Source organism: Glycine soja, chromosome 16 (genome assembly GCF_004193775.1).
Source record: "Glycine soja cultivar W05 chromosome 16, ASM419377v2, whole genome shotgun sequence".
NCBI classification, from domain to species: domain Eukaryota; kingdom Viridiplantae; phylum Streptophyta; class Magnoliopsida; order Fabales; family Fabaceae; genus Glycine; species Glycine soja.
The window spans coordinates 34189492-34212239 of NC_041017.1; the positions used below are offsets into that span (position 1 = coordinate 34189492).

Genomic DNA, 22748 nt, shown 5'->3' on the forward strand with positions numbered 1-22748 from the left:
AAATTGATTTGACTAACAGAAATCAAACAAAAACCAACGAAGGCATGAAAAATCCCTAAAATATATTATTTAAATCAATGGTGGGAAGAAGATATGAGTATTTTTGTCATAAAAATTCTCTTAAAGGATCATGTGACTAACTGTTCCTAACTGGTCGGCAAGTGTACCAATTCGAACAAGTAATATAAAACAGTAAGACCGAGTATCGTATTTTCAGAAAATTTGTTTCACTCAGATACTGTACATCCAATATACAAACATTTATATAGATTAAAAGCAAGTAAATATCAAGTTGAATTCTGTACTAAAGTCTATTTGAACTTAAGCTAAATATCTAAAATTTTGGAAGTGAAAACAATCAAGTAAAAAGCGTTGGGTCGTTCTACTGAATTTCTCTTGATGCTAATATGTATTTTTCTCTAACTAAATTATCCTAGTGTTCTTATGCTGAGAAATTACTCAAACCAAGATCCCTCTAGTGAATGAGCTTAATTTTCTTTAAACTTCGTCCTTGATCCCTCAACAAACTCGATCTAAAAGAGTTGCATTAAGTCTACAACATAATATGAACTAGATCACTGCACTCCGTTCCTAGACATATAGATTTCTAGCTTGCTCTACCAAGTTCTAAGGCTTTAAAGCATTTCCTAATGCTAAAAATCCTAACTATACATACAAATGGGTGATCAAACCACAAATATGTAAAATAAGCATAAATAGAAATAATGAACACATAAAAATGACATTAAATAGATAGTGAACGAGTGTTACATCTAGGTTTCAGCCGAACTCCCCAACCAAAAAATTTCTCATTAAATAGATAGTGAACAATAATTATAGAATAAATAAAAATTTCTCATAAAATATAATCTTGAAAATGGGATGATAAACTTTAATTGTGATGAACACTATGCTTCTAGTTAAAAATTGATATAGTATAAATTCTGGTTGTGGATTGCATTGATAAATTTGATATATATATCAACTTATTTGTATATAAGTAAGTCATTTTAAAACATGCATGGAAATCAACAGGTGAATGGCACAGGTATCCCACTAGTTTTAGAATGCATGGTCACCGGAACAGTCAAACTCTTCTGTTTATGTTTAACTAATGGAAGATTATTAGGCAAGCAAACTCATAATATTGTGTTTTGAAGGACACATTTCTATAATATATAACAAATATCCTCAGATAGAGTGTAAATTGATCTCTCTGCCATTTGGTAGTGGGGTAGAAGCTTCTAAATCAATCTCTACGGAGTCATGGCTCGTGTATCCAAGAGCTAGACACTTCTTTTCTGGCCTTCTTTTTCCATGACTTATGGCAATGGCATGGTCATTGGGGAAGAGGTCTTTGAAGACTAAGGCATGCAATATAGTTGATACAAGCACTGCTGCTATTATGAGTGTGGACATGAGACTGAGTATAACACATAGCGTCTTTGTAACTACATTTGTGACCTCATTTGCGTATCTTACGCTTGCAGATGCTGTACTAGCCATTGGAAAAGTATAGGCCCACCATGCAAGCGAGAATCTGTGCAGAATAACATCCAAGTAATTTTGTCAGAAATAATATTAAATAGTATAAAAGTAAACAATATAAGAGAAACAGTAGGTGAAAATTATACATACGTGAATCCTCTGAAAAAATTGACCCGGACAGCCTGCAAAAATCATATGAAACTACTAATTGAGTAATTTGGATATCAGAAATCTATTAAGAAAGCATGTGAAAATTATACAAGCCTTGTTTACTTATTTAGAAATAAGTAATTTATGCATATTTACGGTGTATAGGATTTTTATAGTCTCATCTCATCACAAATTGTTATGGATAATAAATTTGTTGATTTATATAATAAAATTTAGTATTTTAAAAGTCATCTCAATAATAATTTTTAATTAACTAATAACATATTTTTTTTGCAACGATAGTAAATAAAAATTAAACTTTTTTAAAAATTTGTCGCTGACTTCTCTTTTATATATATTATTATTCTTATATGTTGCATTCCCTTAAAAAAAAAAAATGCACGTTCATCGTAAATTTTTATGTTCAAATAGTACAACCAACACCTTTAGAATAACAAAGGGTGTAATAGTAGGAATAAAAAATAATACTAATATGCTAAACCAACTTAGTTAGACCTTTTTGTATAAGTATTAATGCTAACTTTATAATTACTCGGTATATAATCATTTCTATTTCAAATTATAAAAGGAAAGAAAAAGAAAAACTTACCAATGAGAAATATAGGAAGAGGCCAATGAAATAGGAAATCCGTGATCCATAATCAAAAGAATCCTGAATGCTGGCCCATGCCATGGAAGCAACAACAGGTGGTGCAACAAACATAAAGAACACAGGATGTAGCTCTTTTGGGAGGGTCTCATTTGTTGGAAGTCTCTGGTAGAGAGTTACAAACACAACTATGTAGTGGGCCAGCCCAATAGCATAGAAGAAAATGGGCCCTTCTTTGAGGCCCATGGAAGCCCCAAGTAATGCCCCAACAAAATTTCCAACAACTGATAAATGGTTTGTAGGATTGGCCACCTTTGAGAGCCTCCTTGTGCCCCCAGACATCCACTGTCCATAGATTTTGAGTTCAAGACACAATATTGGTGTCATAAGAATGTACCAAAGAGCATTGGGCAAGTCTTTTGTAACTGATGGTGGAACACCATGAGCCAAGAACAAAAGAGATACCCATGGTGCAAAGAAGTAGTTAACACGGATTGGATGGTAGTACTCACGACGAACTGCTTCAAAGTAGAGGATGATTTTGAGAAGATAGGTGGTGAAAACTGTGGCAGTAAGAGCAACAGATATGAACCAGAATATTAAGTTGATTTTGAGGCTTATGTGAAGAAATTTAGTGGAAGGAGATGTGGCAATTGCTTTCCATAGAATTGCTTGGCTGCCAACTCCAAGGCAAATACCAAAAGATGAAACAGGAAACCGAAGAAGAAATGGCCATTTCCTGTCCTGAGGAAGCACTGTCTCTTCTGAGGCCTGTTGGAGTAGGAAAAATAAATTGTTATAAATTAGAGTAAACTGCACAAAACTCCCTGAGATTTTATAAAATTATCCAAACATTTATTTCTTTTTTAACATTTATACTAGCATTCCTTCAGGAGAGTTCGATGTAATGTTTTTCAAACAATTAAGGGGGGTGGCAGTGTATATTTTGAAATAACTAAGGATGGTTAATGTAAAATATTGGGGGGTGCCAGTGTATACACTTTTGAATAACTAAGGGGGTTAGAGCATGTTTGGGAATCTATCATTTCAGCAGCTTTACTAACATTTCAGCTGTATATATAAATTGTAGGAGTAAATCAAGACAAGAGGTGTATGTGTAATTTCATGAAACTTTAGGAAATGTTAGTGTAATTAACTGTATAAATTATAATCTTCAATAAGCAAAAGCAACCATACTAAGTTACTAACAAATTATGGGGAAGAGGAAAACAAAAGTCAATAGAATTAGGATGTTCAATAAGTAAATTATGGTGGTGTACCAAAAGCTTGTTAGTTCAAGTTGCATGAAATTTGAATTGACAGAAGAAGGCATGCACATACCCTGAGTGTTTCTAACTCTGGACCTTCCAATGCATCATAATACCGATGAACAGGTAAAGGCCTATCAGTGCTCCTGGAGTTGTTGTTAACATCTTGTGGAGTTTCTCTTTGTCGCTTTCTTCGTAGAATTGATAGTTTTCTGTTTAGACTCCCTGACCATGTTTTGAAAGAGTCAAACCTCTTGTCCTTGAATGCTTTGATGCCAGGATGATTATCTGCCTCTTGGTGCTCATGGCCTTCTGGCATTGGTTGAGAGTAACATTTTGATGGCTGTGGATGGCTAGAGCTATCAGTTCCTGATTGAGAAGAGGAAATGGGAATACCATCATCTATAATGGTGTCCAGTGGTTGAAGCTGAGCTTCTTCAGAATAAAGTGGCATGCTGATAGAAATAGATAACTTCCTTTGATGATGGATGACTGCAGATTCATCATGTTCTCTTTCTGGTGAGATTGCTTCACTTTCCTATTGCAAACATGGGAACAGTTTGATTTTACTAATCTCTTAAAATATAAACATAGAAATGGTATATTGTAAATTGCTTAGAATTTAAAATGATATAGCCATATAGGCACTCTAAATACTACATGTCATAAATTAAAAGGAACTCAATTTTGCAGGTGAAGTACTGAAAAAGAGTCTTACTTTTGCAGTTGGCCTGGGAAGTTGAGTGTCTGAAGTATCAAAGCCAGCAATTTCATTTGATGATATATACCTAATAAGCGATGGAACTTCAGGGGAGCCTTGTTCTGCAATTTCAGTGTTTATGATGTTTTTCTCCATGCTAGACCTGAGTAAGATATATTAGACTCCCTTGGACTTATAGCTTTGCGACGAATTTAGAGGATCTAATTGGTAAGCATAGATGTATTAACAATGGCAAAATCGATATCCAAATTTGATAGTGAACAAAAAGATGAGATGGGTTGCCAAAGAAGTATGCATGAGCTATCAATTATACCTTTCTCCCATTATAGATACAAAGTCACAAAGACAATCTTGTACATCTAAATGTTTACATTTATCCACTTAGTTCACAAATTACTTATTTTTTCCATAGAAACTATGTTCCTGAAAAGGTACAGCAAATCCAAAAGGCATTGCTAAATATGTAGGAACTAGGTAGTCAAAATCAGCTAATATGCAAAATATCTTTTTCTCTAATCGAGAAGCCTTCCCCCTTCATGAAAGGTACTTGGCTATGTTTGACTTTCCGTTCGAAGTTCTCCAAATTCAGTTTGGAGAGTAAATTCAGTTTTATGACATGTTTGGCTACATTTAATAGTACCTTTGCATATTAAAATTTTGAGTAAATTCAGTTTTGTAAAATTTCAGTCGCTTTTGTCTTCTCTGAAACACTGTTGACATTAGTCTATTTTGGATGAAGCCATAAATGCATGAAACACTCCCCAGATATTAATTCAATTCAATTCCTATTGGTCATGGATCCATATTCCTTGTGATGGGGCCATTATTGAATTATGGTGAGATGCAAATCATATAAGTCTTTGAAGTAAGGAAATAAAAGACTAATGCAATTACCTAAAAAGTTTCAACACTACACACATTGCAGACTTCAAGTTTGCACTACTATAACTATATGCACATAATACATAGCTGGGTAATGGAGAAAGAAATTCATTGTGCACGGGAAGGAGAATTAAAAGAAAAAGGAACAAGACTCATAACCTTTAGCCTTTTCTCTTATCTTCCAGAGGACTGGTTGTAGAAAGCTTGGATAACGTCCTTTTGTTAGTTAACAAAAAGATCGCTAGAATTTGAATATGAACAAAAAGATAGAATTTGAATATGAACAAAATTAGAATTCACGAGACAAAATGCACCACATGCTTAAAACAAATGACGGTGGACCAAGATATATGGCTTAAAGTCCATAGGATTGGGAAGATGATTTATATATATGGTCTAAGGCTTTGGTAGTGCAAAATGTACTTTGCCGCCGTAACCTTGAAAAGTTGGGTTCTCATTTTTTATAATCACAGCTACTTATTTGATTGAAAATGACGCATCCGACGAAGAGGAAAAAGAAGCATAAAATATTGTTTTAGGACAGGTAACAAAGTATATTAACTTTAAAATGACTTCAAATCATTAATTAATTGCCCGAGTTACTATTTCTGGATGAACAACTGTGTTTGACAAGATATATAAAAATATATTAAGTGGGTGCATTCCAGGGTGCATGATGAACGATGATGATAATATTGTCAAAAGAGAAATTCTAGCACCCATATTGTAATTTGTAATGCCCTTTCTTTAATACATATGTGTTTTAGGGTTAAAAATTATCGTTGTGACACTTAATATGTAGAGAAACTTGCATCACCTCATGGGTTTTCAATCAATTGTGTTAAAGATTATTTTTATAGTATTGGTTGTAAAACGTATATCTCATAGTCACATAATTCGTCATTCGCTTCGGTACGTGGGGGTGTAACAAGCCAATTGGCTTCGGTAAGCTTTTAAGATAAACTTATAAATGTAGTAATTTACTTGTAATTAGACAATAAAAAATCATAGATGTTTCTGGGTCGTTGATCATTAACCTCTATCGTGAAAAGATAAGAGTAGAAGTTCTTTTAACGTACGACCACAAAATTTCGGCACTAGATTTTCCCGTAAACTACAAACAAGTCCTTGGATGGAACAATGTAAACCATAAATTACTTATTAAAACATTAGAAGACAAGAGGGTAGGGTGATATTCTCTCCCCGACTTCCCTCCCCAAACCAAAACAAGTGGACAAGAAGAAATGAGGCCAAAGGTTAATGGAATATGGAGATTTTAATTTAAAATGTTGTTTCTGTGCAGGGGTAACATTTATTGTGTCTTTTAATTTTAGAGAATATTTTTAAGATGCATGTATATAAGAAAGATATATAAAGAGTAAAAGATACAAATAATTATATACAATCACATAAGATGCCAACTATTAGATGTTTAAATAATAATGAGAGCCTGGATTTTATGGAATGAGCTATTAGCTAGCAAGCATATTAAAAGATTGAGCAAGTTTGAAGTAAGCAGCAGCCAAAGTCAAAGGATTAGCATGATTTCGATTTTCACTCTCAGTCCTTACTCCTTAATTTTATCAGTAGAGCAAATACCCAGCAGCAATTGCTGCTAAATTTGAATTGGAGGGGTTTCAGGTTTGAACTTCAGGATTCTTATCTATAACGGAAAGACATATTTATCAGGAAATTGAAGATGTCTCCAACTCACATTTTGCGAACCAAATTGAAAACTGTTATGGAGGTTACATCGACCTTCAAATCCTTAACTCCACGTTGCTCTATCAATGCAGTACTTCCATAACCTATGAAGGACGGACACTCCGGTCTCTTGTCGTGTCTGGCGTCCAACACGTGTCCGTGTCAGTGTCCGACACCCGTACTACGTTCTATATTTTGGACATTACAGGTGTCCATGTATCCGTGTTCATGTCGTGTCCGATGTCTGTGTCGGTGTCAGTGCTTCATAATCCATAACAAGATTGTGGAAGCTCTCCAAACTGAAGTCAAAAGATGAAGTTATTGCTTTACTGGTAAACACCATGGTAGAATCTTTCCCCTCCAACAATCCTCAAAAAAAGGGGATTTATTACGCTAGTATGTGCAACTAACATTTTTATAATTTCCTCTTTTCCCTAGCTCACAACTAACTTTAGCATCTGATTCTCTACAAGTGTCGTCACTTGAGATAATATAGACCACCACTAGCCACAACCACCTAAGCCTTGCCAGAAACTCCTTCAACGCCTCCTCATGATTTTTACATAACAACATTGGCATGGTTAGAAAGTTTGAACAAAGAATATGATAAGCTTGTGTGTGTGGTTGTGCAGGAGAAAAAAAAAACATTTTATTGTTACTAATGACTAACTATTCAATCTTCCTTAGTATCAATGTGTCACTCTATTTAACTTTAGGGATCTTTCTTCCAAATTATACATTTTTACATCTATAAGATTTGAATCTAATCTAAAATTTTACTTAAGAGATACAAGCTAAATTATTTTTATTTTATTTATTTTTTGTTTTTTATTGTTCCGACTTGAAATAGAAGAGTCAATAGTTTTGGTATAATTTTTAAAATAATTATTATATAAGTCAATAGTTTTCAGTTATAAGATAATTTATAATATGATAGTAAAATAATTTTTTTATATTATACTCAATGAAATATGGCCACGTCAATTAACGACGAGGTACCAAATTTCTTTGTACTGTACAACGGCCCAGATTTTTCATAGTAAATTACACTAATCATCATTTAGGTTGTGTGAAATTAAAAAAAAAAATCTGCTTTATTAGTAACAGTATAATGTTTTTCAGTCAATTAAGGAAGTTAGTATAATTATATATAAATAAGTATTAGTGTATATATTTTAAAAATCAAGAAAGTGTAAGAATAGATAAGAGCATGGAGAAATTGTGTAATTTTATAATATTTCAGGAGTAATTAGTATTATTTATTTATTTATTGAGGAATTGACTCCTATTTTAAAAACCCCATATGTTATATCTGAAAAGTGAGAAAATATGTTTATATCATCCTATACATGCATTGAAAGCATGTTTGGTCCAATCTGATTAGATCCAAAGGACACCACATTTGTGCTAAGTGGATATGCAAAGCCCATCCTTTGCCATTCATTTCCTTTGACTCAATGATTCTGATTATTTATTCATATAGTACAACAACTCGCTCATTTTACAAAATATATATAATGGTGGGAACTGTTTCTACAAAAAAAAACTGCTCTTCCTACACAAACCTTTATATTCTACAGATACATGGTCACTGGAACAGTCAAACTCCTACTTTTGTTCCTCACATGTGTGACTAATAAAGATTATTAGGCAAGCAACTCATAACTAAAATTCTGTGTCTTTCAAAGGACACATTACTATAACAGCAAATATCCTCAGATAGATGGAGTATCTTCTGTGCCATTTGGTAGTGGGGCAGAAGCTTCTAAATCAATTTTATCCGAGTTCACAAACTTCAAGTAATTTTCAATCTCTTTGGAATCATGGCTCCTGTATCTAAGACCTAGCCACTTCTTTTGTGGCCTTCTCTTTCTGTAACTTATGGCAATGGCAAGGTCATTGGGGAAGAGGTTTCTGAAGACAAAGCCATGCAATATAGTTGATACAAGCAAAGCTATTACTATGAGTGTGGAGATGAGACTCAGTATGACACACAGTGTCTTGGTAACTGGATTTGTGACCCGATTTGAGTATCTTACGGTTGCAATTGCTGCACCAGTCATTGGAAAAGTATAGGCCCACCATGCAAGAGAGAATCTGCAGAATAACATCCAAAAAAATTTGTCAGAAAAGTTCTATAGTATAAAGTAAACTATATAAGAGAAAAAGTAGATGTAACATACGTGAATCCTCTGAAAAAATTGATCCGGACAGCCTGCAAAACATGTGAAACTACTAAGTAATTTTGATATGCATGTGAAATTTATACAAAATATATATGAAAACTAAACAAAAATGATTATGAATATTAGAAAAGGCTAATAACATTGATTTGTGCTGCGATTAGTACTAATTATACTAAGCAATTTATCTGGAATATACTGACATGGTAAAGTTGTTTAAAATATCATCTAGTCATGACTTGTAATATAAGTAAAATCTGTTAACTTTTCTGATAATTACTTTAAAAATTATATCTTGAGTGATTTCTTATTAATTAACACTGCAAAAATCTTTATGCTGACAAAATGTCAAATTAAACCTATATTTAAACCCTACTTAAAATTATAGTCACCTCATTTTAGTATTACTGTTACATGTTTGATTGTCATATTACAAGTTCATCTTCTACTTTTAAGAACAGATCTTACACAGGGAACCTTTAAAACTACAAATGTAAGGGAAGTGCAATTTTCTAAACAGCTAAGGTATAAGTGTGATTAAATAATCATTCCTATTTTAATATAAAAGGGTGAAAAAGATAAAATAACTTACCAATGAAAAATAAAGGAAGAGGGCAATGAAATAGGCAATTCGAGATCCATAATCAAAAGAACCCTGAATATTGGCCCATGCCATAGAAGCAACACTAGGTGCTGCAACAAACAGAAAGAACACAGGATGGAGCTCTTTTGGGAGGGTCTCATTTGTTGGAAGTCTCTGGTAGAGAGTTACAAACATGACAGTGTAGTGGGCTAGACCAATAGCAAAGAAGAAAATGGGCCCTTCTTTTAGGCCCATTGAAGCCCCAAGTAATGCCCCTACAAAGTTTCCAACAATTGATAAATGGTTTGTTGGATTGGCCACCTTAGAGAGCCTCCTCTGGCCCCCAGACATCCACTGTCCATAGATCTTAAGTTCAAGACACAATATTGGTGTCATTAGAATGTACCAAAGAACTTGGTGCAAGTCTTTGGTAACTGATGGTGGAACTCCAAGAGCCAAGAACAAGAGAGCTATCCATGGTGCAAAGAAGAAGTTGACACGGATTGGATGGTAGTACTCACGACGAACTGCTTCAAAGTAGAGAATGATTTTTAGAAGATAGATGGTGAAAACTGTGGTAACAAGAGCAATTGATATGAACCATAAGATTAAGTTGACTTTGAGGCTTATGTGAAGAAATTGAGTGGAAGGAGATGTGGCCAGTGCTTTCCAGAGAATTGCTTGGCTGCTAACTCCAAGGCATATACCAAAGGATGAAATAGGAAACCGAAGAAGAAATGGCCATTGCTTGTCCTGAGGAAGCACTGTCTCTTCTGAAGCCTGTTAGAGTAGGAAAACAAAATGTTATAATCTTCAATATGCACAAACAATCAAACTTCAGAAATTTTAGGGAAAAGAAAGGGAAATTCCGTAAAATTTGGATATTCAATTAGTAAATTATGGTATTGTTGATTTCATGCAAATGAAATATGTCCACAAAAGGTTCTTAGTTTTTGCAAATCTTAGTTGTTAATTATTAGTTTTTTCTTAGTGGGGCCGGAGAATCAAACCCACCACTTTTTTCTCCTTCCCTTCTCTTTTTACCACAAAACCATTATAAAGCCTCCAAAAAGTTCTTAAATGCAAGAAATTTGATTTGGAAAACACCTTAAAAACTGAAAGTAATAAGAACCGAGCTACTTAAGTACTCCACCAAACAACTTATACTGCCCAATGTGAGACAAAAGTATTTCATAATACCTAATACCATCAGATGCACTCTATCATAATACCTTATCATGGCAGCACCCCTGAGCGCCGATGTCTTATCAGATGCACTCTATAGCCTTTCTGGTGAATCCATCTGTAAGTAGTCTTTTTCGAGACATTGACAACCAGTTCTAATACCAATTGATAACGAGTCTTGAAAATGAAAATAGCGAGCGTCGGGAGTGCTTAACCCATAAGCAGTTTTTCTAGCTATGTTCTGGTAAGTCATGGATCAGAGTGGTTCACTCATGTCTAAATAAATATACTTGCATGTTAGACTAAGTTTCATTTAAGATTAAGACACAAGACAGTAATCAGAAAAAGATTTTGGATCTTTTGGAAATGGAGGCTAATTTTTTTATTTCCAAAAATTGCATGATCTATGTTATTAATTATTTTAGTTATATTATATCTCACAACTAGATTTGAATTGATAGAATATTAGAAGCTAATCACATACCCTGAGAGTTTCTAACTCTGGACCTTCCAATGCATCAAAATACCGATCCACAGGTAAAGGCCTATCAGTACTACTGGAGTTGTTGTTACCATCTTGTGCAGTTGCTCTGGGTGACTTTCCACGTAGAATTGTTAATTGTCTCTCAAGTCTTCCAGACCATGTTTTAAAAGAATCAAACCTCTTGTCCTTGAATGCTTTGATGCCAGGATGGTTATCTATTTTGACTCCATTATCTGCCTCTTGGGGCACATAGCCTTTTGGCATTGGTTGAGAGTAACATTTTGATGCCTGTGGATGGTTGGAGTTAGCAGTTCCTGATTGAGAAGAGGAAATGGGAATACCATTTGTTTTGTTGTCCAGTGGTTGAAGCTGAACTTGTTCAGAAGAAAGTGGCATGCTGATAGAATACTTCCTTTGATGATTGATGACTACAGGTTCATCATGTTGTCTTCTTGGTGAGGTTTCTTCACTTCCCTATCACAAACAAGAGAAAAAGTTGGATTTTACTAATTTCTTAAATTAGAAACATTAAAAAGGTATATTGTAAATTACTATGAATTTTAAATAATACAGGGATCCTAAATTTTACATGGCATGAAAATAAAAACTCAATTTTTGGAAATTGGCTTTGTAGTATTCAATTAAGCAGGTGAAGTGCTTGAAAAAGAGTCTTACTTGGGTATATGGGCTGGGAGGTTGAGAGTCAGCAGTGTCAAAGCCCGCAACATCACTTGATGATATATACCTTATGAGTGATGGAACTTCAGGAGAGCCTTGTTCTTCAATTTCAATGTTTATGTTGTTTTCCATGCTAGATCTGAGAAAGGTATGTTAGACTCGCTTTGTACTTTACTTATTAATGAGAAGTTACATCAGATATGATCAAATAAAATTTAACATATAGCTTTGCCACTAATTCAGATGATCTCACTGGTAAGCATAGATGTAGAAACAAGTAGAGCTGGCAAAATCCAGATCCAAATTAGACAGTGAACAAAAAGAAGAGATGGGTTGACAAAGAATTATGCATCGGCTATCAATTATATCTTGTTCTCATTATAGACACAAAGTCATAAAGACAATCTTGTACATGAAAATAGGACGATCACAGTCATCCACTTAGTTCACAAATAACTTATTTTTTTCATAAAAAGTCAAAAACTATGTTCCTGATAGGTACAGCAAATCCAAAGGGCATTCATTGCTAGAGTCAAAATCAGAGAATATGCGAATATCTTTTTTTCAATTGAGGAGCCTTCCTTCTTTGTGAAAGGTTCTTGTCTGCTATATTAATAAAACAGGAGAAGGTCTTTTCCCAATCCCCACAAAAAATGGACAAGAGAGAGTTGATGAGTAACAGCAAGCATTATAGGATAATGATTGCAGAGATGTCAAATTTCAGTCCCTTCCATCTTCTCTGAAACACTGTTAACATTAATCTGTCTTGGATGAAGCAATAAATGAAACACTCCCCAGCTATTAATTCAGCTCAATTCCTATTGGCTATGGATCCATATTCCATATGATGATGCCAAAGTTGAATAATGGTGACATGGAAATTAGATCAGTCTTTGAAGAAAAGAAATCAAAGCAAATGCAACCTAAAAAATTTTCAACAATAAACACATTGCAGACTTCAAGTTTGGATTAATATTTATTTTTTCTGTAGTAATCGAAGAAGAGATTTACAATAACTCACGCACATTGCTTAACCAACTGAGCTAGACTCCCTTGACAAGTTTGGATTAATTAGTATAACTATATGCACATAATACATAACTGGATAATGGAGAAGTTCACTGTGCAAGGTAAGGAAACACAAGAATTAAAAGAAGAAAAAAAAAAGAATAAGAATCATAACCTTTAAGCCTTTTCTCTTCTCTGCCACGGGACTACTAGAAATCTTGGACAACCACCTTGTGAGTTGATGATCGAAAAGTGAGAATTTAAATATGACCAAGATTAGAATTCACCAGAGAAAATGCACTGTAGGCTTAAAAAAATGACGATGGACAAAGATGTGGCTTAAAGTCATAGGATTGGGAAGATGATTATATATGGTCTAAGGCTATGGTAGGCCAAGTGTACTTTGCAGCCGTAACCTTGAAAGGTCCTCATTTTTTAATTAGAATCACAGCAACTTATTTGATTGAAAAAGACACATTCAAGGAAGAAGACAAAGCAACATAAAACATTATTGTAGGACAGGTAAGAAGATATTAACTACGAAATGACTTCAAATCATTAATAAATTTAGTTATTTTCTTGATGAACACAAGATATTTTTAAAAAAATATTGAGTGGTTGGCCTACAATTGATCACAGTGGTGATGGTGCATTCCGATTTTATGGTAACATCTATTAGCAAGCATATCAAAAGTTTGAGTTAGTTTGAAGTAAGCACCAGCTGCAGCCATAGTCAAAAGGATTGGCACGGTTTCGAGTTTTACATTCAGTCCTTATTAGTACAGCAAAGACACGGCAACAATTGTTGCTAAATTTGAATGGAGCGATTTCGGGTTTGAACCTTAGGAATTTATCTACAAAGGAAGACGTGTTCAGCACGGAAGATGTCACACCAACTCACTTTGTGAACTAAAGTGAAAACTACTCAAATTCATGATATTAGCAAAACAAATAAACAAAAATCAAGTATACTTTACAATTCGTCTTTGGTTACAAGGAAAATATTTTTCAGTCTTCTTTTAGTTTGAGATGACATATATGCTCGAGGGAGATAATCTTTGTTCGAATTGGGTAGGATTACTGTGAGCATCAAAGTTCTCCTTCTAATTATTTGACACAATTACATTTAAAACTCGGACTCTGACATTAGTTAAATTACAACAACCCCAAACTAATTGATTCATTCATTTGCTAGTTATGTTTTGGTCTTCTTTGAGGGTATTCCTTCCTTTAAAATCCTAACACCTATCATATTTAGTTTTTTTAAAGTTGTTTTAAAAAAATGAGAGAAAGCTTACAAATTGAAAGTAAAAACCTTTAAAGCACAACATAGGACATGACAAAAAAAATGGACACTTTCACATTATTAATGCCTAAGATATAGGATACATGGACATCATATAGGCACATAAAGAGAGATATTTTAATGAAATGAAATATAAACATCTTGATTAAATTGTAATTTTGGTCCCTATAATTTTAAATTCATAATTTTTGTTACTTATTTTTAAATCAAGACATTTAATTTTCTCATTTTTCATAATAAGTAATTTTGATCCTTTGATTAGTTGATTATCCAAAGTCAAACATTAACTTTGACGTAGCGTATTGTTACTAACTGACGCTTATATAAATAATTGATATGAACTTATGTAATAAGGAGTTAAATAAAGTGAAAAGTAAAAAAATCTTGGTAAGAATTGAATTCATAACTTTAACTTTTTATTTAAGGACAAAATAATAAATCATTAAGACACTTATTTTATTTCATTAATTTTATAAATTTTATTTTAATATATCATAAGTCAAGAGTTATTATTATTTTTAATTATAAAAATTTATAAATTAAAATAAAATATATAATATTTAAATATATTTAATATTTAATTTTACATGTATTTATTTTATTATAAATTATTATACATAAAAATATGTATAATAATTAGAAGTGTTGAACATCCAATTAATTAGAAGTGCTGAACATGTGTTGGACATATTAATATCGAGGAGTGTCCATGTTAGAAAAAGTACTATTAGGACAAATTAACACTTTGAACAAGAGAAATATTAGGATAATATCTAAAGAAATCTGGTTAAGTACTGCATGAGTCTAAAAAAATTGTTAGTTACAAGAGGAGCAAGGCCCAAATTAAGGACGCTATATTACAATCTGATCACCATGAAAGAAAATAGTTAATCTGCAGTCAGTATAGTAAGTGACAACCATATACAATAATGTTGACATAAAATGTAATTATAAATGCGTTAATTAAGGTGATGAGAGCTTCTAAGAAATCATAGTCAACGACGAGAGGAAAACAAATGAATAAATAATACACGGCAAAACACCAACAAGTCCTTGTTTTGCATGCTGGTTCAACGTTTAAAAAACAATATAGGTTAGCGCGTAATATAATGTAGCGATAAATTATTATCACTTAACTTTCATTATAGTTCGGTGAATAAATAATAAATAAAAAAATTATGACAAGACAAAGCAAATTGAATACCGCAACAAAATAACATTATGAACCAATCAGTATATTCTATTTCAATTAATTATAACATTTACAATAAATTCATTAGTCTTTTTTTGTTATAAAACGTGGTAGAATGAGGGTATGTGCCAATACTACTAAAGAAGGCGCCAACAAACATATTAGAGTTGTGAGCAGAAACTCACCTATTAAGAGATTTATTGTACTAATTTATATAGAAAACTATTTTAATCTATGGTAGCTATTCGACTAATTAACCCTTGTGCGTCTTGCTAGAGATCACCCTGAGGAGGATTATCGTCTACTAAGTGAAGTTAAAGTGTAATTTCAACGAAATATATAAATATTTTAATGCGATAACACGTCAATTTGAACATACCAATATTTTCAACGAACAAATTTTTTGGATGAATTTCAACAAACAAATATTAAATGTGTATATTTCCGGTTGTACTGTCATGGATATATATGTGATCGAACTAAAATAATTCATAGGGTCAATTTCCGACAGCCAAGGAATATAATAGGCTTTGCTATGATAGCAACATGGAGAACCTGAATAATAATAAGTCAAAGGCGTGGTGTGAATTATGCCACATGCACCATCGCTGGCACAGGAAGGTTACAGTGCAGTCCCCACTTACAGCTAAAAAAAATAAGATATGCCACTAAATGACACGCCTCTTTCTTTGTATCTGTTTGATGATCTGTAAACAATCAAATATGCCTCGGCTTGGTACACAACAAGTACTATGTATCTAAATTTCTGGGATCTTGAAGAATAAATATTGTTATGTAGTCCTATATCTAAGTGTCGTGAATGTTCATAGAACATGCCAGTTTTTGAGACATTGGATTCTCACCAAGGTTGTCTTAAGTTGACATTTTTTCTTCCGCGCCTAAAATGTAGAATCTATTGCTTGGTACAATCATTTAGAATTTAGTCAATAAAAATTAGTTCAATTGATAAGTATTGTACTCTTATCTCTAAGAATCTTATTAATAAATAATCTATAAGCATCTTAAAACATGTTTTGATTACAGTAAGTTTCAGAATTTAATTTATCTAAATTTTTGTTTATAAAAAATCAAAAAAATTATTTTGAACCTAGTTGCAGTATATATATTCATCCAATTCAATTACATTGTAAATAGGATTGATCAGCGGAACACTCTTTTAAATAAGTTGCCAACCCGCTTTTTTTCCATATAGACATGGTGCATGTTCTGGTGGTTAGTGATCAGCTGATTGATTTGGAAGAAGAGGAAAAAAAAGGACTGCATGATTTTGAAAGTTTGATTTTAAAAATATATATATGATTCTATTAGTTGGACTTTTTTGGATAATATATATATGATGGACATATTTGATTTTTGAATGGCAGTTTGTTAATAAAATTTAGATGTCAAGGGGACTTAGGTTTGAGAATCCTCTTGCCCCTTTTCTATTCCTTATATTGTTCTAATCAATTGAATTTGTAATGTTCACGTTTTAAATTATATTGGTTAGGATTGTGTTAGTTCTCTCTTTGCATTATGCTTATTATTGTGGGAGAAGCTAGCTAGTTTGCAAATTTGTGGAGTTTAAAGGTTGTTTTAAGAAGTTTTGGACTTATCTCGATAGTTGGCAGGTTAAATTTCATAAGAGTAATTGTGTTGAAATTAGTATATAAAAAAAAAAAAATTCTGTTGTGAATCATTATAATTTTACAAGTAGTTTCAAATTTTAGCCTTAATATTCACTTGCATTAAATATTATTCCTATGGTCTCATTATAATAAGATCGAAAAAAATTATCCTAAAAAAATTATTATTTAATTTTTTAATGTAATATTAATTACTTTGTTTTACTTATATTTTTTATAATATTAATAGCAAACAAAATAATATATAAATAAATTAATGATTTTATAAAATTATTATTTTCTTTTGATATATTTATTATTTTTCTTGTTCTATTTAAAACAAACTAACACAATGATATATGGACAAGAGAGTAAAAAAGATGAGTATATTCTATCAGCAAGATTATCGTCAATAAAAGATATACGTGATGTATTTTAAAAAAATACTCTCTCTTTTTTCAGCAATTATTTCCACAGGCATATATGACAAATACCGCAGACAAGTAGAGTACAAATTTCCCTATTATTCTCACATGCTTGTGGGTTCGAACCTTTGTCTTATTCGAGTACAATTACCATACTATTTATTGCATCAAAGTCTTTGTAAGATTTGATCCAAAGTGTTATTATGTCAACAAACGATCAAAATTAAGGCTACGTTCGGAGTGATTTTTAGTTTTGAATTTTATAATTTTTAAAAGTAATTAGTTTTTAATATTAATTTCAAAAAACATTAAAATCAGATCTTAAAATGTGGTAAGTTTTAGTTTTTTCAATTTTTAATTTTAAAATATTTTCTTTGTTTTAAAATTACATTTAAAAACTAAGAAAAAAAATTAAAAACTCACCTCCATTTCAAACGAATCCTAAAATTACCTTGTATGTATTAATTAAAGCGAGTCGCAAATGTCAAATTGTAAGTCAACTAAGCTAAATCCACTAAGACAATGCTAACACCACCACCAAAACGCAATTTACACAACCTTAATTAGCTTGCAGGGTTTTGTTATTTACACTTTCTTTTTGTGGTTGACGCCTCTCTATTTATGTTATTTTTTTGGCAAAAATATCCCTAGTGCTAACATATTTTCGTTGAGTATTTTCACAAAACATAAATGTATTCCCATTTTGTAATGAATTTTTTGTGCCATTTTTTTCAAAATGGAAATGCATTTCCGTTTTGCATATTGTTCGAAAATACAAAACAAATGCATTTTTGTTTTGTATAATTTTTTAGAAAATGGAAATGCATTTTTGTTTTATATTAGAATAATCTACAAAACAAAAATTTATTTTCATTTTCTCAATTTTTAAAAAATAAAATGGCATTATAAATGCAACTACCTAATAAGTCTAACATAACATAAAACAAAGCAATACAAAGTACATGTATATAGTGAAACAAATTAGTGGTAATTAGAACAAATGAACGCACTTAACAAAATTATGTTTAGGCTTTAAGGTTGACTCTCCATTGGTGGAGTTAATCAATCTCTAGCTCTAGTTAATGTAAGTTTGTCATGATTGGATCTAACTTCTATGTTGTCCCTTCCTGTGTTGTCCTTGTGTTGTCCTTCTAAAATTATATAGTTTTAATTATTTTTAAAAGTAAATGTTATCATTAAATATTAATATAGTTGTTATGCAGTATTATTTTTATGGGATAGCACAGAGACATCATGGGAAGGGTTTAGCAGAGAAGTCAAATTTGTTATGATTTGGGTGATGAATCTTGGTCAACACAGGGAAGCCATGGGTGGGCATTTGATTGATGACCCTAATTTGACGTAAGTAGGCTATGATTTTGTCATTGGATCACTAGCGTTTTGTCATTAGATAAAACAATTAATAATATAATTAAATAAAATGATTAGAATAATTATCTTTAATCCAAAACATAAATGTATTTTTATTTTGGTCTTTTCTCAAATCCAAAAAAAGATTCCATAAGAAATGCAACTTCTTACCTCATTCTTTGGGAAACTTCACGGAGGACCTTTGTGGGGGCATAATAGGTGTCCGTGGTGTTAAAGGGGAGAGGAAGAGAAACAGTAAGAGAGAGGGAGGGGTTTTAATGCTAAAGGGGGGAGGAGGGAGGGGAAGGGGTAGGACCAAAACATTAAAAACAATTTTTTTATAAGAACCGGGTGCCAATAGCAGTAAGGAGGGTGCCAATATCAATGGCCTAGCTCGCATAACGTTGATTATATGAGTTCTAACTGGGTATATGTGTATTATGGACCAAGCCTAATGTCAGAACCAAACGGGTGGTTTATCACGGGTGTGTGATTTATTAAGTGATTATGAATTTATTGGTGAATGTGTGAAGATATTTTCCTTTTCATGAAGCAAGAACTCCAGCATGAGAAGCTCGTATGTGAATAAGGTGGGAAAAATGAGTTGAGTTTTCCTTTTATTGCATTTTATTTTCTTTGTTTGTTATTTTTCTGCATAGGAGGAGTCACCCCTCAAAGTGTGGCATTATATATTTGTGTAGGAAAAACAATTTCAACCATCACATATGTTTTTCCATTTCCTGGTTAGTTGGACGTTATTCATTAATTGTCTAGCTTTGAGGCTTACATGACTTGGACAATCCAATGGAACATCTTTGTGAATGTTACAATCATTGATCCCTAATTCTTTGTGACAAAGAAAGAAAGCACGTAAATTCAACATATGGATTACTTACAATTACATTAGCAACTGAGATATATTTTAAGGGAGAAAAAAAGAAAGATTCACCATCATGAATTAAACAAACACTAGTAACATACGCTTTTCACTGTTTGTGGAACTTTTCTTTCACAACTGTCAGTCTGTACATAGAAACTATTCTTACCTGTGAAGGATGTGATATTTTCAGTTACATACTAGTTGTAGCTTTTATTCTCAATATGAATGTTAGTAATATATATATATATATATATATATATATATATATATATATATATATATATATATATATATGTTCTTTAACATATCTTTTTTTATAAAAAAAATTATTATTAGTTAAAATTAAAAAAAGTTATAAAATCACAAGTAATAATTATTAAATAAGAATTAAATCTTAAAGAAACTTATAATTTTTAATAAATTTTAGACAATAATATATAATATGTTCAAAAGACTAAAAGAGAGTGCTTGAAGGTGTATCAAAATATAAAGAATCTTCAAGTTTCTCTGCATTTTCAGCTGGACATTAAATAATCAGCATTTTTTAATTTTATTTGAGCAATAGTTAATTTAATTTGACACTGACAGAATTCATGAATATTCAAGCTAAAAGGTCGATTGAGTATCTGGCCAACAAGAGGACTTTAAAAGTAAGAAAACAAAAAAGAACTTGAACATCAATAATTAAATACCTTTGTGGGATTTGGTCGTTTACTACCATTCCAAGGTAGTTTTCTTCAGGTTTGGGCGGTTTGTCTCCATGTATTCATTCCAAAAGAAAAACTTTGGGGGGACTCTTAATGTGAGAGGAAAACAAAGTTGTGCATGTTTTCTCAGGTTACGTTTTATAATTAGTTCAAGTAATAAAAGTATAGAAGATGCTTACATTTGCAAAAAAAGGTGCATGTAAAGAGTTCTCCAAATAATATAATTAAGCTTTGCGCGCATGATGTTAATTTATAATCCAATATTAGAAGAAAAGAAGAAAATAGTAGAATCTACATTAATAGGAATTACTAAAGAGACTGTGACTCACAAAATTAACTGTTTAGAATCCTCTAAGTAAAAATGTCTTATATCAATCAAACAATTAATATTTATTAGTATGTTTCTGTATAAGTTTTTTCTTAAGTTGAGGAAGATCTAATTACACGAGCAATATTTAACTTAAGAAAAAAACTAATATCGAAATACTTGAATGTGAGTGGTTAAATCTTTCTCGACCTAAGAAAAAAAATAATACCAACACAATATAAATTTATGAAATATGTATGGATTAGAATGAAATAAAATTATTTCCAATAAAAATTGAAGTAATTGAGCATGGTTTAATCGATTTGATCAGATTTTAATGAACATCAATTGGAGGGTATATAAAGCAGCTTACCTAGATTACTATCATTTTGTAATTTGCAAGCATAATCAAGTATTGCTAATTTCACAAAGAAAGTAGTCTCAACCGCTAAAGTTATGCACGTTAAATATATAAATACATCGAACATTAACCTATCTTATGACACATATTACATTAATCCTCACAAGTACATCGAACACATATTAAATTTACTTAGTCTTAATCAATACCAGCATTTAGGCTTCTGAAAACTATATATGGATGTTCATGCACCGTCTTGGCGTCTTGTTCACTCTGAAAACGACTTACCCACAAAATTACTTTTAACTCAAGTTTGTGCACCCAAGCCTTTTTCCATGCCTAAAAGGAAAAACAAAATTTGATTGGAGAATGATAGCCTCATAACTTTCAAGTATGGAAACTGCTTTAGTCCGCAAATATATCATTGCTTTTATGGCCAAAGTGAGATGGTAGTGTCTGCCGTGCCTGACTTCTCACCTACTCATTTTTGCTCTCTAGCTATAATGAGTTTATATTCACAACTTTTTAAATAATTTGAAGCTAACTGTATGCTACGGGGTTTATATAAAAAAAATATTAAAGAATTGTGTTTTTAATCTTTAAACTTTTGGGTAATATGATCAAATTCAAATCATTGTACTTTTATATTGATGATTTTGGTTATAAACTTTGAAAAAAAAATTCTGAATTTAGTCTCTCCGCTCAACTTTAAAAAAATAATATAATGATGGGCTCTTACAAATGGGAGACTTTTAAGGATCAGATTATTTGATATAAAAGTATGTAGATCTTAATTACTTACCAAAAGTATATATAACAACTAAAAACACATTTTTTCCAAAACTATATGCTACCAAGTTGCAGAACATTATGAAAATATGTTAATATTAAATATGCTTTTAATAATCACTGTATAATTAATTTTAAATTTCTAATGTTAGTCCTTATAAAAAAAATTTGGTCATTTTTATAGTCTCATTTATTTTTCACCATTAATATTAGTTCCTTTAAACAAGGACAATTTTTTTTTCTTCTCATTTTCAGTCCCTTTCTCGGACTCATATTGATAATGGAAAATAAACGAGAGGCAAAATATGGACAAAAAATTAATAGGAATTAAAATAAAAAAAATCTGAAATTTTACAATGATATATTTAATCCAATAGTTAATTAATTATCATGCACATATATTTACTTGGTATATTTTAATATGAGTCAACTATATGCTACCATAAATTTGACTAAAATGAGTGGCAAGAAATTTTTCATTCTCTTCTAAATACAAGTGAAAATCAAACATTTTTTTTAAAATAAAAGACTGAATAAGTTTTAATATTGTATGCATGTACATGATTGTGACTGCAACGTTACTAAAAACTATTCCAATAATGTGTCACCTGCCACAATGGCAACTTGCAAGGTAGCAAAAACGAAAATAATTAATGGAGATGAAAAAGTGGCACCCACTTGCATATAAAGAAAGCCAGTCGGCAGCTTGTAACTGGACCAATCTGACTTAATTTGTTGTTTTCTCAATCTCTCTTACTGCCAATTAGGTATGTTAGGTTTACACTCTCTTTGTCGGCTCTACCTTTGTTTTTCTGGTTTAATTTCATGCATGATAGGAGTT

At 31.7% G+C, this 22748-nt stretch overlaps 2 protein-coding genes across 2 annotated transcripts; both read right to left on the bottom strand.

Annotated features, from left to right (window-relative positions):
- Window positions 1-1100: 1100 nt before the first annotated feature.
- On the bottom strand, window positions 1101-5428 carry LOC114388964 (S-type anion channel SLAH2-like). The gene is made up of 6 exons (XM_028349518.1): window positions 5279-5428; window positions 4235-4379; window positions 3590-4054; window positions 2249-3019; window positions 1639-1670; window positions 1101-1540 (listed from the first exon to the last, which is right to left on the bottom strand). The coding sequence occupies exons 2-6, from the start codon at window positions 4370-4372 to the stop codon at window positions 1192-1194; spliced, it is 1755 nt and encodes a 584-aa protein (XP_028205319.1). The 5' UTR covers window positions 4373-4379; window positions 5279-5428; the 3' UTR covers window positions 1101-1191.
- A 2706-nt stretch (window positions 5429-8134) lies between these two features.
- On the bottom strand, window positions 8135-13280 carry LOC114388963 (S-type anion channel SLAH2-like). The gene is made up of 6 exons (XM_028349517.1): window positions 13120-13280; window positions 11934-12075; window positions 11259-11732; window positions 9599-10369; window positions 9007-9038; window positions 8135-8920 (listed from the first exon to the last, which is right to left on the bottom strand). Exons 2-6 carry the CDS (start codon window positions 12066-12068, stop codon window positions 8539-8541), a joined length of 1794 nt encoding a protein of 597 aa, XP_028205318.1. The 5' UTR covers window positions 12069-12075; window positions 13120-13280; the 3' UTR covers window positions 8135-8538.
- Between the last annotated feature and the right edge of the window lie 9468 nt (window positions 13281-22748).